Source organism: Eutrigla gurnardus (assembly GCF_963514095.1).
Source record: "Eutrigla gurnardus genome assembly, chromosome: 23".
Taxonomy (NCBI): domain Eukaryota; kingdom Metazoa; phylum Chordata; class Actinopteri; order Perciformes; family Triglidae; genus Eutrigla; species Eutrigla gurnardus.
The window spans coordinates 4,836,977-4,852,217 of NC_139934.1; the positions used below are offsets into that span (position 1 = coordinate 4,836,977).

The following is a 15,241-nucleotide window of genomic DNA, read 5'->3' on the forward strand; positions in this document are numbered from 1 at the left end:
AAACCGGCTCCAGGTCATCTTGAAGAGACCTTCAGTTTGACAGAAGATCATTGTTTGGGTTATATTATGTGAAATTTTCCTGCAAACATATGTCTCTCCAGTGAGTAGAAGATATATTAATGTTACAGATTGTTGTAAATATATGAGCATCAATGACATAAGCCAGCGTTCGGTTTCTAGTAACCTAAATGAATGAATAGGAATGCATATCAATCAGAATACAATTTTTAAATGCAATCAAGGCTTTTAATGATATGAAAACACTCAATTACTGTTTAGTAGATAAAGCAAACACAAGTCTGCGGTACTCACACAGGTTATTTTCTATTCCAGACGAATCTGCTGTTAATGGATGAAATAGGTTCCTTCTATATTTCACACTGCGACTCTTAATCTTTATAACATCAATGAGGTAGGGGACGCCCCCTCCCATCTTCCACAGCCTCCTCCCCTCTCCTCACACACCTCATCATCCAGCACACTAAAAGAAATGGAACAGTATTTCATAAAAAGATCATGACATAGCCTTCTATTTGATCTTAAATAAATTGGTTCAAACACATTAATTACATTAATATCATATTTCACATAGCAGAATAGAGAACATTTGATTTCATCTATACAGGTAACCTCTTTTAATCTAGTTTAATTTAATTTCTCTTCAGATATGTCATGCCGAAGGGTTTTTTTTCTGACTCAAATTATGTTTTCTTTCAAAATTGTTGACTGCACATGATCTGGGAATGTTTGTCAATAAAAGAAACTCCAATTCCTCCTCTGCTTTCACAAGAACGCTAAAAATAGTATGAAGGAAGAAAATTATATTCTGACTAATTTCTTAGCGGTGCTAGCTTTTAATCACACCCAACAACGTCATGTATTCAAAAATAGTTAGTCGTAGTAGTTACAGTTTTTATGCTTTACATCATGCAGCAGAAAAGATTGTATTTCACCACAAATAGTCAAATATCTATCTAGCCATCCTTCCTTGATGATATACTGCCAAAGGTAAGGAAGTTGATGTCTGTAACACACTTCAACTTTCATTATGTAGGTTATTTTTAAATCTGATCCATGACTACTTTACTTTAAAAAAACATAACAGTCTTTCATTTTTACTTTTTCTGCATTGAAGAAAAAAAAACGAGGAAAACCACACGTTGCACTCCATATTGACTGACTAATTTAGGGAGGGAAACTTCTTGCAGTGTGTTCATCATATTGCCACGACCGAGCTAATATTAAACCTGCACGCCACGCGCTCACAAAGCCATTGTGCGCTGGTCAAAGTCACTCGTTACACCCACACCGGTGGAGCAATCGCTAAGGTAGGCGTCAACGCACCAGTCTTGGGATATTAACCATTGGTAAAAAAGTGAAGACTCCACTTAAAATAATTGCTGTGTGATGCTGGTGTCTCGTAGACGGTCTTTTTTTATTTTCAGAATGGGATACAACAGTGATCTCTCACAGCATTGCCAAAGACGGCGTTGCTGGCAACATCTTTTAGAGTTCGAGGTTTAAAAAATAAAAGGTCGGATGTCACGAGGGCAAACTGACGACGATGTTTGTGACATTTCCAGGAACGCAGCGTTGGCGCGGTTCCTCCCTCCCCTCCCCGTTCTTTCCTCGTCACCGTGAGGTCATCGACAGCTAATGTGAGGTCATCTGCGTCGTGACGATGCAGGTGGGCAAGGCGGAGAGAAACCAAGATGGAGGAGGAATAAGAAAGGAGGAGGAGATGAAGTAAACACGGATATAGGGGGGATGTCGGGCGCAAAAGGAACACAAGAAACCTTTCACCAAAACCAGAAACAAGAAGATGGTAACGATGGTAGTGACCCGTCAAACCCAAGGTGGCCCCGCCCTGCATTCCCTGGCTAATCATCTATTTGACTCCATTGATTAAATTAACTTCATACTGTATTGAAGAAGACTTGAAATTAGAGATTGAGACCATAAACTTATGTAAAAATCAAAATAAATGGAGAGAAGTAGGGTCGCCCCCTGATGGCCAGCAGAGAGAATGCAAGTCTAAGGCGCATCAGCATTGGCTTGACGAAAGAACATTATAAAGCTCCTTTAAATGTGTTCTTTGATAGTGGTGGACAGGAGTCGGTGCAGAAGAACCCTAAAGAGAAAGAGAACCGGTCCCGCCAGCCCCCCTAAACTACTCTGAGCTTCCAGGACCCCACAGCCTGGATCACTGGAGGTCCTCCAAGGCCTCCTAGACGGGGATCCCAGAGGGTTTGAGTGCCAACGGAAATCCAGTTGTAATTCTTTTGTTTCTTCATTCTCTGGAAAAAATACATTGGATGGTTTAGAGATACCTCATGCCTCGTCCTTGTACTGGGGGATTAAGTCAGAAAAATTGGGGGGAATTTTTTTTTTTTTTTAATCAGAGGTGACATCATCACACAGCTAAAATTAAAACTAAAATTTGTTCATTTCTGGGATATTGTGAAAGATGAAGAATGAAGCAAAAATTCACATTTGGGGAAACTAGATCCAGTGATTTTTTAATTTTAAGTATTTTGCAGGAGTTTGCAGGTTTGACTCACCCATCGCTGCAGGATTAGATCCTCCTCAGGCCTTCTTTTCTGTCGACGGAGACAGTTTGGGTTTTACTAGAACGCTGTCAAAGCTCCTTCCAAACAACAAAACCCTTTTGGGGATGGTCTCGTTGACTCCGCCCACCTCCATCACCCAGGTGTTTCCCATCAGTCCCTAATTATAAGACAGAAGTGTCGCCTGTTGTGTGTTCCTGCAGTTTAAAAACTAGACATTTGGGGGCGCTGTTGAGCTCTATAACAAAGTCAGAAATTAATCCAAAATCCACAGGTAGAGTAGAACAGTAGTTCCTCCGTTCCCGGCCTGCTTCGACCTCATCTGTCACCAGGGGCGACTGATGGACCGTTATACGGCGGGAGAGTATTATTATTATTATTATTATTATTATTTAAAAAATGAAGTCAATGTAGTTCTTTGGAAGGAACTAACTGTTCGGACTGCACAATATCAAGCCGATGGGCACGGTGGGATTTGTGCAATAGAGGGAAATTATATGTAACCATGGCAACGACCGCCCTGCCTCTTTTGTTGAGGGACAAAAGAAAAAAGCTGGAGAGAAGTAGCCGAGTTACAGTAGGGATGACATCACAGGTGTGGAGAAAGACGAGCAGTCATGATTGAATGTCTGACTGAAAGACAAAGCCTCTTTAATCGCCTGATCTGACATAGTGACTGTCATATCTGACACAAACATACGTAGCTTCATACGTAGCTAGAGGTGTGTTCAGGTTCGGGTTCAGGTTAACTGCAGTGGAGTTATAGACCGAGACCATGACGGGGAGCGGTTTCAAGTCTAGGTCAAGACAGATCCCATAGACCCCAAAGAAGTCCTTGGAACTTTGTCCTCCACCTTTTTCTCCCCGTCATTTAGTCAAACGGGGGAACTCCAGTGACATCACACGCCAAGGTCAGTTTACACGTCACCGGAGGGAGAAACCCGACAGTTTGTAAAATAAATGTATGATGTCTTTTGTGGGTCTGAAGTACCGTTCATCGTCATGGCGTCACGAGAAAACCCAGGGTCAGGGTTGGTTGCATTAAGGGAAATAGGGTCCAGAGTTTGACCCATGAAATAAGGGTCACTTTAACGTAGATTTTATTGCATCAACTACGTCTCTTCGATGCGTTCATTCTTGCCGTAAGCGGTTGAAGGTTAAATCGGGTCATCGCTGCCTAAATGTGATACGAAACACACATCGGTTTCATCTAAGCAGCAACCGACGTCAAATTAAAATAATTTGTTAAAACTTCCACGTAGGCAAAACTGTTTGACACATCAGCGATCACTAAAAGATGCAAAAAAACGCTGCCGAGCAAGCCACAAACCGCAAGTCTTGTTCTCTCGCAAAGGTTTTGTCCTACTTATCTTTCACAAACAACTTCCTGCTGTCGTTGAGGTAAGGTATGTGTGTGTCTGTGCGTGTGTGTGTGTGAGAGAGAGAGAGAGAGAGAGAGAAAGGATAATCTCTTTTAAACTTTAATCCTGACCATTATTATTATATTTGAGGTTATCAAAATGAGGTTCTCCTACTTTTTGGTGCTCTTTTTAAAAGCACGAAACAAATTAGAAAATGAACATAACCTTATAAAAAGGAGACGTCATTTAGGCCTTCAAAATCCAGGATTCATTCCCTTTTAGAAAACAAAGGTAGCTAGAAAACCCTTAACGTATTATTCCTTTACTCATTGCCATGATTCGACCTCGGTGTCTGTAAATGCGTGAGGCAGATCGTCAAACCTTCTGTCTGGCAGAAAGCGTAAATAAAAACACCACGAGGCCCAAAGGTGTCAAACGGCTGTTTCCAAGATCAAGAACGAGCCTTCGAGCTTGAGATTTATCGCGTTCCTTGAAGGGCGTATAAGAACTACGTGAGAATACCACGGGTTGACCTCTTCCTGTTTTAAACATTCGCATCGAACCCGTCCTCTCGGTTGCTACATGTAGGGCGTTGACGGCGGCGGCGGGGACGTTGTCACACTCAGACTTGGTTCAGCTTGAAAGATGACGCATGTTTCTTGCGACATTCGGACATTTGGATTTTATACGCCAGCCGTGAACCATGCGAGACCTTGTTATTTGCCCATTTCAGGGGCAGGTGTGATGAAATAGCGGTCAGAGATGGTGAAAGTGAGAGAGGAAAGGAAGTGATGCTTTGGTGAAATTGCTTCTTATGCAACGATCTGCAGTGAGAAGGACAAGTACATTTTGCAAGCCAGTGATCGTCTGGAAATCTTGTGGAAAAATACATTGCAGCAGAAATTCAATTTTGTGCTTTATTACACCATGAAAACATTGTCTTGGTTTTTTTTTTTTTACTAAAAATGACAAACCATATTACTATTAAATATAAAAAATTGAAAAAGCCATTCCTCAGACATCTTAAATATATGTGCTAATTTACATATCCAAATATACATATTAGCATATAAATTCAAACTTTTTTTTTTAGACTAAAAATCAACAAAACAAAAGCAACAACAACAAACACAAGTAAGAATGTTTTTTCGGGTACAGTGTAGCGGCTCGGCAGTGTTAGCATGTTAGCATCGATAATTAGCACGTGACACAAGTACATCTGAGGATGATGGGAACGTCACTTTGATTGTTGGGATTCACCCTCTGGGGACAAGGAATATCCACCTTATCTAATTGAATCAGAAAAAGTAGTCCGTTAGGGACACACAGCTTGGGTTTAGAGCACGACCGAAGCGCTACTCTATCTGGGCAACACTGGCCAGGGTTTCAAGTTCGGGCTTGTTGGCCTCGTTGGCCCCGTCCTTGTTCTTGCCTTTGAACGGCCTCCCCAGTTTGGTGGACAGAGTGCGCAGGACGGAGCTCTCGTCCGGCGTGGAGCTGCGTGTGAAGGTGGACGTTGTCCTGCTCTCCGAGTTTGTGGCGTCAAAGAGCTTGCCCATGAAGCTGAGGCCGGCCTTGCGGATGTGGGAGCTGCCGGCGAACACGTACAGGACGGGGTTGATGGCACTGCTGAAGTAAGCAAAGGCTGTGATGCTCGGACGGGCCCTGCAGCCGGCGGCGATCACTGAGGGGTTGCCCAGCAACAGGCCGAGCACCTGGAGGGAGGGGGGGAGGGAGAGGGAAGTTAGAAGAAGAAACCCATTTCCTAATAGAGAAGGAAGACTGTAGTAGATCTAACCAGAGATTGAGCCCATAAACTGACATTTACAATGTTTACTGAGGTCATAAATAAAGTCAGGAAACATGAATGAATAATGTTTACTGAGGTAATGAATAAAGTAATGAAGGAATCGCCCCCTGATGGCCGGGAGCGGAAATGCAAGATTAAAGGCACTTCAATTTTAGCATCACTTCTCCGAACCCAACGAATTAGGATCTTTGAGCTGCTTGTAGACTTTTTATGTGAAAGCAAAGTGAAACCCAAAACCTACAATTTCAATAGTGAATGAGAACAGGATCTGGTTTAAGTCAATATAGCAGCATCAAGTGTAAAAATGTATAAAGTAGGGGGTTTGAAAAAAAGGCTTTAGACTAAAAGGGTTGCACTGTTGCAAAATGTACAGTTGATTAGGATAGAATGTCCCGACTTATTGATGAGGTTCTCAGCGACCCGTCTGCTTATTCATTCACTCACCTCTATGATGTTGACGATGTGATAGGGCAGCCAGAACACCGCGAAGGCACCGATGATGAGCAGGATGAGGCGGCTGCCTTGCCCTCGGCGGTGGAACCTGGCGCTCTGCAGACGGCAGAGGACGGAGGTGTAGCAGGTGTTGATGAGGAAGAAGGGCACCAGGCCGGCCATGACAGTCTCAAACAGGTACTGGAAGACCCGGTGGCCCACGCTGCCCCAGTGGTATGGCATACAGAAGTGCAGGGTAATATTGTTTCCAAGCGTCTTCTTCAGATTGCTTCAGAGGAGGAAGAAATACACACAGAAGAGTCAATGTGGAACTAAATATAATGCATGGTTTAATTAAAAGCAGATATGGCAACCAATTTGTTTTACATAATTCAAAATATGGAAGTTCATTGGTGACAAAACTGTTAAGCAACCTTTAAACAAATCAAGACATAAGACATGTAAAAACACAGATTTTTTTTTCAGATTTAGAAAACAAGCTGGAAATGTGTTTCTCAATGTACTAACTTGTTTTGTGCTTAATCTAAATTCCATTTTAGTGACTCACATCAGATTTAAAAACCTCAATTTAACAGATCCAAAGACATTTTTTCTGTCTCACCTGCGGTAGAACGGCATCGGCAGTGACAGGACGAACGCCGACACCCACATCAGCAGCAGGAGAACCAGCAGGGAGCGCTTGGTCCTCATCCTCTGGGACAGGTAGGGCCTCGCCACGGCCAGCCAGCGGTCCATGCTCATCAGGGCGATGAGGTAAATGGACACGTACATGTTCACACTCGACAGATAGTGTATCAGCTTGCACGCCGCCGAGCCAAACTCCCAGCCGTGGTCTCCGGCCAGGTATCGCAGGAGGAAGGGGGCGCTGAGCAGCACGAAGGCGTCCGCCAACGCCAGGTTCAGCACCAGCACACACGTCACCGAGCGCTTCTTCACACGGAAGAACACTGACCAGATCACAAACAGGTTGCCGGGGAAGCCAAGCACAAAGCTGAGGGCGAGGATGGCGATGCCGAGCTGGGTGCTGACCTCCCTAGAGTACTTGGACAGCGAGCACGGCTGGGAGAAGGTGGCGGCGGTCATGTTGGACGCCATCAGGGGAGAAGCCTCTGAAGACTCTTGAGTTGGTTCTTGTGAAACTGTGAAACTGTCACAACCTTTCAACTGCAAGAAACAGGATACATTGAATGAGTGTGAAAGATTGCACAATATATAATTTTGTCACTCGGTTTTTATACGATTGATTTCCTCAAATTGGCAAGGTTTACAAGGTTGTGAGCTTCCTTCCTTTGCAGATGGTGGACTTTGATATTTTCATCGCTTCATAAGCCATGTGGTAACGTTTGTTGTGTAAATCTTGTATGCAATCAACGGAAGGTTTCAGCAAACCAAGCAACATGCACTATAAAACATGTATGTATGTTTTTTTTTGTTTGTTTGTTTTTTTTTGGCCAAAAAAACTCTCATCACAAATTTGCTGAAATTGCTGAAATTTCTACAAATTTGCTGAAATGTAGAAATTAAAAGATCCCCTGCTTTCCTTTTCTGCAAGTGCATTTTCCAAATAAATCTGAGAAAGTAACTTATTTAACGTATTTCTGTTTAATACCACATAACGACTAAGAAGCTGAAAGACAGAGGATCACTGTGATTTTTTTAAAAGCTTTTATCGAACTTCACATTCTTGAAAACTGCAGTCTTTAGTGTTACAAAAGTACATTAAGTACTTTTTAAAGGTTCAGGAAAACACACAAAGTTGGAATGCGACGAGAAATTTAAATACCTTTGTCTATTTTGAAAATTAGCAGTGTTTTTTCCCCTCTATTGGAATATTTAGATAAATTGAATTTTGCATACTGACCTTAAACTGCTGATCTCAAATCAAATATGAACTCCTCTTTACGCCTCTGTTCCGATATACTGTTGCCACCCAGGCTTCCCTCCTTGCTTTGAAGACTGTGTGGAGATAACAACAAAAAAAGTAAAGATATTGAGTAAGATGATTCACGAGGAGGGAAAACCCAGTGACCACAGGAAACCAGCTGACACGAGTCTGCGATGTCACCGTCGTTCCTCCTACACATTTATATTCTCCTAAAGCCAGAGTGTAAATGCTACACGTTATGTTGAACAGCAACATGATAGTTTATTGGCACAGACGATCGGTATCTCATCTGGGAAGAGATCCATAAGATGTTAGGCAACTCGTGGTGTTGTGTTTGGGGAAGAGTGGGAACGGACAGTGTAAGGGGTATCGTCATGACGATGAATAAGTGTGTGTGGGGGGGATTATCCGGTAAACTGTCTTCTTGTTGATACACGAGTGTTAAATCATACCTCTGAGAGCGGTAACGGTCGACTCTCTTGCGCCAGACCCCTCCTGATTTACAGCATATTCCTCTTTCCACACCACTGGGATTGCATAACCAAAATCTGTACATTTTCACACAAAAAAAGCTTCATTTCATTTTGTACTTTTTAATTTTTGCATTTAAAAAAAAAAAAAAAAATGCATTCATTCATATTTTCATATCAACAACTAATTAAAAAAATGAATAATGAAAAAAATCTGCAGTTCCCATCAGCTGTTTTAGCATCTTTCAGCTCACAGCCTTGACTTTAAGGGAAGATTTTACCGCAAGAACAAGGCAGCCATTTTCAGTCTCATAAACTCACCACGCCAAAATTTGAACAAATAAATGCTAATAATTCATGGTGTGGTGATGGTATGTTTACAGCTCGTTCCACTGCCCCCGTGTGGCCAAAAATAAAACAATTCATGCAGCTTTAAAAACATACACCAATGCGAATATAACATAAAAACTAACTCAAGTGCTTCCGTCGAACCTGAGCACTCAATTTTTTAGATATAACAATAATCACCATTTGAGTGTTTATTTTTGACAGGTTTTTGCACACAAAAAAGAATAATTTTGACGTTACAGTAAAAATTGTGCAGTGAACACAAGGCACCACCAGGGTCCTCGATAATACTCCACACTTCTTCCGTAGGAAATAGTTCAGAACAGAGCTCAATGCTCCACATCTCATCAAATATACAGTTGCTGTGTTTTAAACACCAACTGAAAACACAATATTGTCAATTTAGGATGCATCGGGCCCGGTCCGGGATCAGCACGCCCAGCGACATTCCTTGCAAAGTTCGTCTCATTTGGAAGAAGGATCTTCAAAAGTTCTTGTGCCTGGACAGAGATTTAAAGGTTTGATTTCCACCTCCAGAGGAACGAAAATCCGCTTCCAAGGCCTTCTGATCCCGCATCTCTCTATTTCCCGTTCCGCACCGGTTTGGTATTAGAGTTCGAGTTGTTGACGGAGTCCCGATCTTTGTCCTTGAGCATGACGGCTTCCGTGTCCTTGTCCTTGTCGCGACTGTTCTGGCTGTTCTGGCGGCTCTTCCTGGTGGCTGAGTCCAACCCGGTGCCCTCAAACAGGCGGGCCATGAACGCACACCCTTCTCGCCGGATGTAGGATTTCCCGGCGAAGAAGTAGAGCACCGGGTTGGCGCAGCTGCTCATGAAGGCCACGGACGAGGTGACTGCTCGGCTCTTGTGCCATATTACATTCAGCCTGGGGGAGGCAGAAGAGGGGAGGGCATCAGAATATACAATAAAAGGGTACACAGATACATACAGTACAAACAGATACATAATGCATTACTTGCTTTTACTTAAAGTCCTAGTGAAACGGAAATCAGAGCTAGTGTAGAGGGATTTAAATCAAATCACATCTGATTGGACGACTAAAAGGGTAGGCGGGCTCAGAGTGCTGCATGATGGGAGCTAGAGGACTGCGGTTCCACACTCACACCAAAATTTGGATTAACATCCTAAGAGGTGAGCTATTTTTTTGGTATGCATTATTAATTTCTCTTTGCTATTTGGGCTTATTGGGACCTGATAAGAAAAAAAAACATACCATACCCACGTGGACGCCAGGTCTTAAGAAGTTTCGATTTGATCTCGACTTTGAGTAAATGAGCCAGGGTAGTGTTTTCCACCTCCTCCCACTATGCTAAGCTAAGCTAATCGCCTAAGGGCTACGCACACACCCAAGAGGTAATAGTTATCTTAACAACTCGGGAAATACATTTAATGGGATATAAGATTTAACGCGTAACCCTGATTCACGTCGGTTCGTGTTTTAATGTTAGCTGTACGAAATAAGAAGCATGCTGTTGTTGTTTGACCACTTACGTGTCTTTTACCGTACCCTCTCTACACAGAGCCCACGTCACCTGAGGAACGAAAAAAAAGAAGAAAAAAAACATTAATGATCAGCACGAAAAAGTAAGAATACAGTGAAACGCCAACAAAGGTAGTGTGACATACTTGCACCATGTTGATGACGTGGTAGGGCAACCAGAAGAAACAGAAGGTCACCACGATGGCCAGGATGAGCTTCTCACTGCGAATGCGACGGCGGAACTTGGTCTGACGGATCCGCCGTAAGATGCAGATGTAGCTGACCAAGATGACCCCGTAGGGAATTAAGAACCCCAACACGAGCTCCAGCGTGTACTGGAGGACCACCTGTGCGTGGGAGATGAGAAAGTAGGCTTTAATATGAATTTAAAAAGCTTGTGGATGCTTCACAATAACATGGCGTCTCTCAGGATAACAGGTTGGCTGATAGTTTGGTCACATATGCAGATGACCCCTCAAATAATTGTCGTAGTTGGTGCAATAGTAAGGAAATACAATCTATCGATTTCGTGAACAGCGTGATTTATTGAATATTGATCAATATTAAGAACGTGGAATGTTTACAATGTTTAGATTATATATGAAGTGAGAAGTAGGGTCATTTTCCCATTGACTTTCATGAAATCGGACTTCTCTTTTCACTCAGAGGAGTCGCCCCCTGATGGCCAGCAGAGAGAATGCAAGTTTAAGGCACTTCGGCCCTGGCTTCACTTTTCACAACCGGAGGTGGCATCTGAAACCATATTTTGCTTTTAGACGTGGCCGAGTGACATTTCAGATGATTTGTTCACTCCCTTCAGTCAGAGCTTTTCCCAAATAAATCCGGTTGCCTCTGATGACTCAGCATTTGTAGGTATGACCTTGATAGTGTGGGGCAAGTTACTCAATCAATTACTCATTACATATCATCCACTGAAAAGGTAATTGCATGACTTTACCGACTCCTCAGCTGCAAATGTAATGAGTTACTTCGTTGACCAGCCAATGTCAAAAAACTGATGATGATGTAAAAATGCATGTGAGCCCACCAACATTTAAATGACGTCACCCAAAGGTGGTGCTGCAGCAACACGGCGTATCCATTATCACTGCTGATAATGAAGTCTGACTCATGTGACGCAATGTGCTGCAGATCCACATCCTGGAGCAAAATGACAACCAACACATTTACAGGATTGTATGAAGGATTGAATTCACTCACGTGGCTGTTTCTTGCATGATCAGGTTCACACACCGGGATGATCTCATTGGGCTTAATATTTCTGAAGATCACCGCCGGGATCGAGGCGATCATCACCAGCACCCACACCACCGCCAGCACCTTCAACACGGTCTTGCGGCCGGTGAACATGGTGATGCGCTGCGGCCACAGCACCGCCACCAGCCTGTAGATGCTCATGAGCATGATGAGCTGGATGGACGCGTACATGTTGACCAGGCACAGGTAGAAGAGGAGCTTGCACATCACGTTGCCGAACACCCACCTCTTCAGGAGCAGGTAGATGATGAAGAAAGGCGTGAGGGCCATCAGGGAGCCGTCGGCGATGGCCAGGTTGAGGATGAGGAGGGTGGTGACCGAATACCTCTGGGCACGCGCCATGACACTCCAGATGATGAAGAGGTTGCCGGGGAAGCCCACGAGGAAGACGAGGCTCAGGATGATGGCGCCCATAGTGGTGCCAGTCTTGGATTCCACAATGTTATTATGATCTGTTGAACCATTTTGATAAGAGCCGTTGATGACGTCGGCCATTTTTGTTACCTGCCAAAAAAAGAGAATAGTCAACTCAGAACATTTATTTGTACCTTAGAGATTTGTTTGTTTTTTTCCCAAAGAGACAATACAAACAATAAAAGTGTGTTTATGAGACAGTCTCCGGGGAAGTTCCCCCAAACAAGTAACTAGAATATGGGCACATTTCTTGCCTGGCACCGAGCTGCAAAAATGACAAAAGTAGTCAGATTATCTGACTAATCAGGAGCCTCACCTCTCAACTCCGTGATTTATCAGGCACAGGGCTCAGTTTGGCAATACAAGCATGCATGGCTGCAGGAAAGTGTGGGAGTGTGGCGCAAGTGTAACAGGTTTTAACGGGATCCTTAATTCCTGAACGACGAGACCAGACACGAGCGGTGCACGATAAACGAACACCTTCGCATTCGTCTCCAACTCATGTGCAACACATTCCTTCAGAAGAAACCTAAGGTTCGTATTCTCGGAAGTTTATTCAAACTGACTTAATACTGCATCCCGTAACCTAACGGGAAGTTGGTGTTAATCATTAAAAGGATGCGTTATGTATGCTGATATATATATCGTATACCTCCGTGCCATCCACGTTTAAAAACAGTCCCAAACAAATTAACATTTAACTCCAGTCTGAGTCAAGTTTAAAGTAAAAAGTCAAGTAAAAAAAACACAATGTCCAGCTGGAATTTAGCTGAGATTATTAAGAAAGTTAAAGTTAAAGATTTAAGTATCTAAGTGTGACTGCTTTAAAGAGTTTAATAGATATAATTTAGCTTTCAAAGAAGTCGAAACAGATTAACAGGATTGAGACATTGTCGGTTGTGTCCTTTTTATGGGATTTGAATAACAATTTTATTTATCTATAAACTAGCAGCACTTTAAAATATTCATTTATAAATAACAGGAAGCCGATACGAATCTTTAAGAAGAGGAGGATCGTGTGCTTGGCTCAGCAGCTCACAGCAGTCAATTACTAAAGATACAGTTCATACAATATAATTCATGTTACTGGAAGAAAATGTGACATGCCATCACTTGTCCGACATATCTCAACTATTAGTTCAAGAGCACACCCTTTAGGCCGACACTCAATGTCAGTGCTCCTGTGTAATCACGCGTTCACACCCGAGTCCTGCAAACCGAACCGGTTTGATATGCCGTAGCACCGTGTGCAGTGATTACTGATCACTGCAATGTAAACTGGTGTTTGGTCAGCTGTGGTGCTGCCGTTATCGATACAGAGGTGGAATCGTCGTGTCCTGATATTTATTGAATTTTGGAAAAGTGTACTTTTAGAATCACTACATTTGCATTTACTCTTAAAGCTTACCAGTTAATTTATAGAACATACATAACATTGGAAAGTCATAAATAGAGAAATAAAATGTTAGTTGATCATGAAAACCAATAAATACATAAATGCAATAAATATATAAATAAAATCATTCAGTCAATAATCAACAGAGGTGGGAAGTACGAATACTTTGTTACTGTACTTAAGTAGTATTGCCAGGTATCTGTACTTTATTCAAGTATGTATTTTCTGACAACTTGTTACTTTTACTCCCCACATTTTAAAACAAATCAACCTGTACAATCTGCTCTCACTCATTACTTTAGTTTGTACGCATTTCAGAGTACATGTCCTTCAAAGTGTTTGAGTACATTTCAGAGCATGTACTTCTTCTTTTACTTGAGGAAATTATTTGAATCAGTTCTTCTACTTTGAGTAGCAGTATCTGCTACTTGAGTATAACATGTCTGTACTTTTGACACCTCTGATAATCATTAAATTATATATATAATAATTGCAAAAATATATATTTTTAAATATAGACATCGTCAAAAATAGTCGAGATTTATATTTTTCTTTAAAAATGTTTAAATCCTTTTCATGCTGATGCTTATATATTGTTTTCAGTTGTCTTCTTGTTGATGCACTTGCCAGAGTAACCACATGGCAGTGTTTACAGAAAGCCGGTCAAACCACATTGAAAGTGGCATCAAAGCAGCGAAACTGCGTCACGTTGCGCAACAGCCCCAAAGTCAAACACCAGCGAGTCACCGTCATTGTCATAAAGGCTTTTTATTCTTTCCTTTTCTCTTTGAAACCCCTTTTGATATCTTACAACACAAGTTTACCCCCCTCCCCCCTTTACTCTTGTTTGTCACCATACAAGCAGAGCTCCCTGCAGAGGACCATAAAACCCTGATTGACTCAAAAAGGTGTGTGTTGTGTGTATTGTGTGACTCACACACATACCTCCTTAAACCCACCTGTTGTGCCTGCAGAGATAGAAACCACACACACACACACACACACACACACAGTTCACATTTGAACAAATCGCAGTAAGCCGGATTTGCGGAACAAGAAACACCTGAAAGTCCTAAAAAAGGAAAACACACAAAAAGTGGTTTGTCCTTGTAACTGCAGTGATTTCTCACTGTTGTCGCTGACAAAAACACTAAGACGGCAACAAATGGTACGCACTCACCTCAAGTCATCGATTGTTATTCCCACGGGGAGAACGGAGGCGACGCCAAGAGCTGGAAAAGAAAGTCTGAATGTGGAGTTAATGTTTTCTTCCCTTTCTTTTTTACCTTTTCCTCTCCCCGTGGTCCCCCCTCTCTCTCTGTCACTCTCTCTCTCTCTGTCTCTCTCACTCTCTCTCTCTCTGTCTCTCTCTCGCTGTGATTGATTTGTCATGCTTGCTGTAACATGTATTGTAGTGGGAGGGGAAGGTGTGTCCCCATTACCTCTGCCCTGGCAGTGTGTCAACATCCTCACAGGTCGATTATTTGAATTCCAATCCGCGTAGCGTCGATTTTAAAGGGGTTGGTCCGTGCCCCCCCCCCCCCCCCCAAACGGCATCACTGCTGGTTCACCAACACCCCAATTCTATCACAGTGGTGGTTTTGTGATGTAGATTTCGAAAAAAAAAACCTGAGCACCTACGTGACCAAACGTATAGCGGACACCCAAATATTACACCAATACACAGAGGATGTTCCACCAGATTTCTGAAGCTGGAGGTACACCGTTAACAAAAATATCATTGCATGCTATCATTGCA

General features: G+C 42.6%; 2 protein-coding genes across 3 annotated transcripts; both read right to left on the reverse strand.

Moving 5' to 3' along the window:
* Nucleotides 1-4,825: 4,825 nt before the first annotated feature.
* ltb4r (leukotriene B4 receptor) lies at nucleotides 4,826-8,428 on the reverse strand. The gene is made up of 4 exons (XM_084002555.1): nucleotides 8,053-8,428; nucleotides 6,793-7,355; nucleotides 6,183-6,459; nucleotides 4,826-5,643 (listed from the first exon to the last, which is right to left on the reverse strand). Exons 2-4 carry the CDS (start codon nucleotides 7,284-7,286, stop codon nucleotides 5,284-5,286), a joined length of 1,131 nt encoding a protein of 376 aa, XP_083858681.1. The 5' UTR covers nucleotides 7,287-7,355; nucleotides 8,053-8,428; the 3' UTR covers nucleotides 4,826-5,283.
* Nucleotides 8,429-8,551: 123 nt separating this feature from the next.
* Nucleotides 8,552-14,838, reverse strand: ltb4r2a (leukotriene B4 receptor 2a). 2 transcript variants are annotated; one of them, XM_084002563.1, is made up of 6 exons: nucleotides 14,663-14,838; nucleotides 14,428-14,450; nucleotides 11,616-12,176; nucleotides 10,541-10,741; nucleotides 10,406-10,446; nucleotides 8,552-9,779 (listed from the first exon to the last, which is right to left on the reverse strand). In XM_084002563.1, exons 3-6 carry the CDS (start codon nucleotides 12,165-12,167, stop codon nucleotides 9,476-9,478), a joined length of 1,098 nt encoding a protein of 365 aa, XP_083858689.1. In that variant the 5' UTR covers nucleotides 12,168-12,176; nucleotides 14,428-14,450; nucleotides 14,663-14,838; the 3' UTR covers nucleotides 8,552-9,475. The 2 variants fall into 2 exon arrangements, with proteins under 2 accessions (XP_083858689.1, XP_083858688.1); XM_084002562.1 differs by lacking the exon at nucleotides 14,428-14,450 and having other exon boundaries at nucleotides 8,554-9,779.
* Between the last annotated feature and the right edge of the window lie 403 nt (nucleotides 14,839-15,241).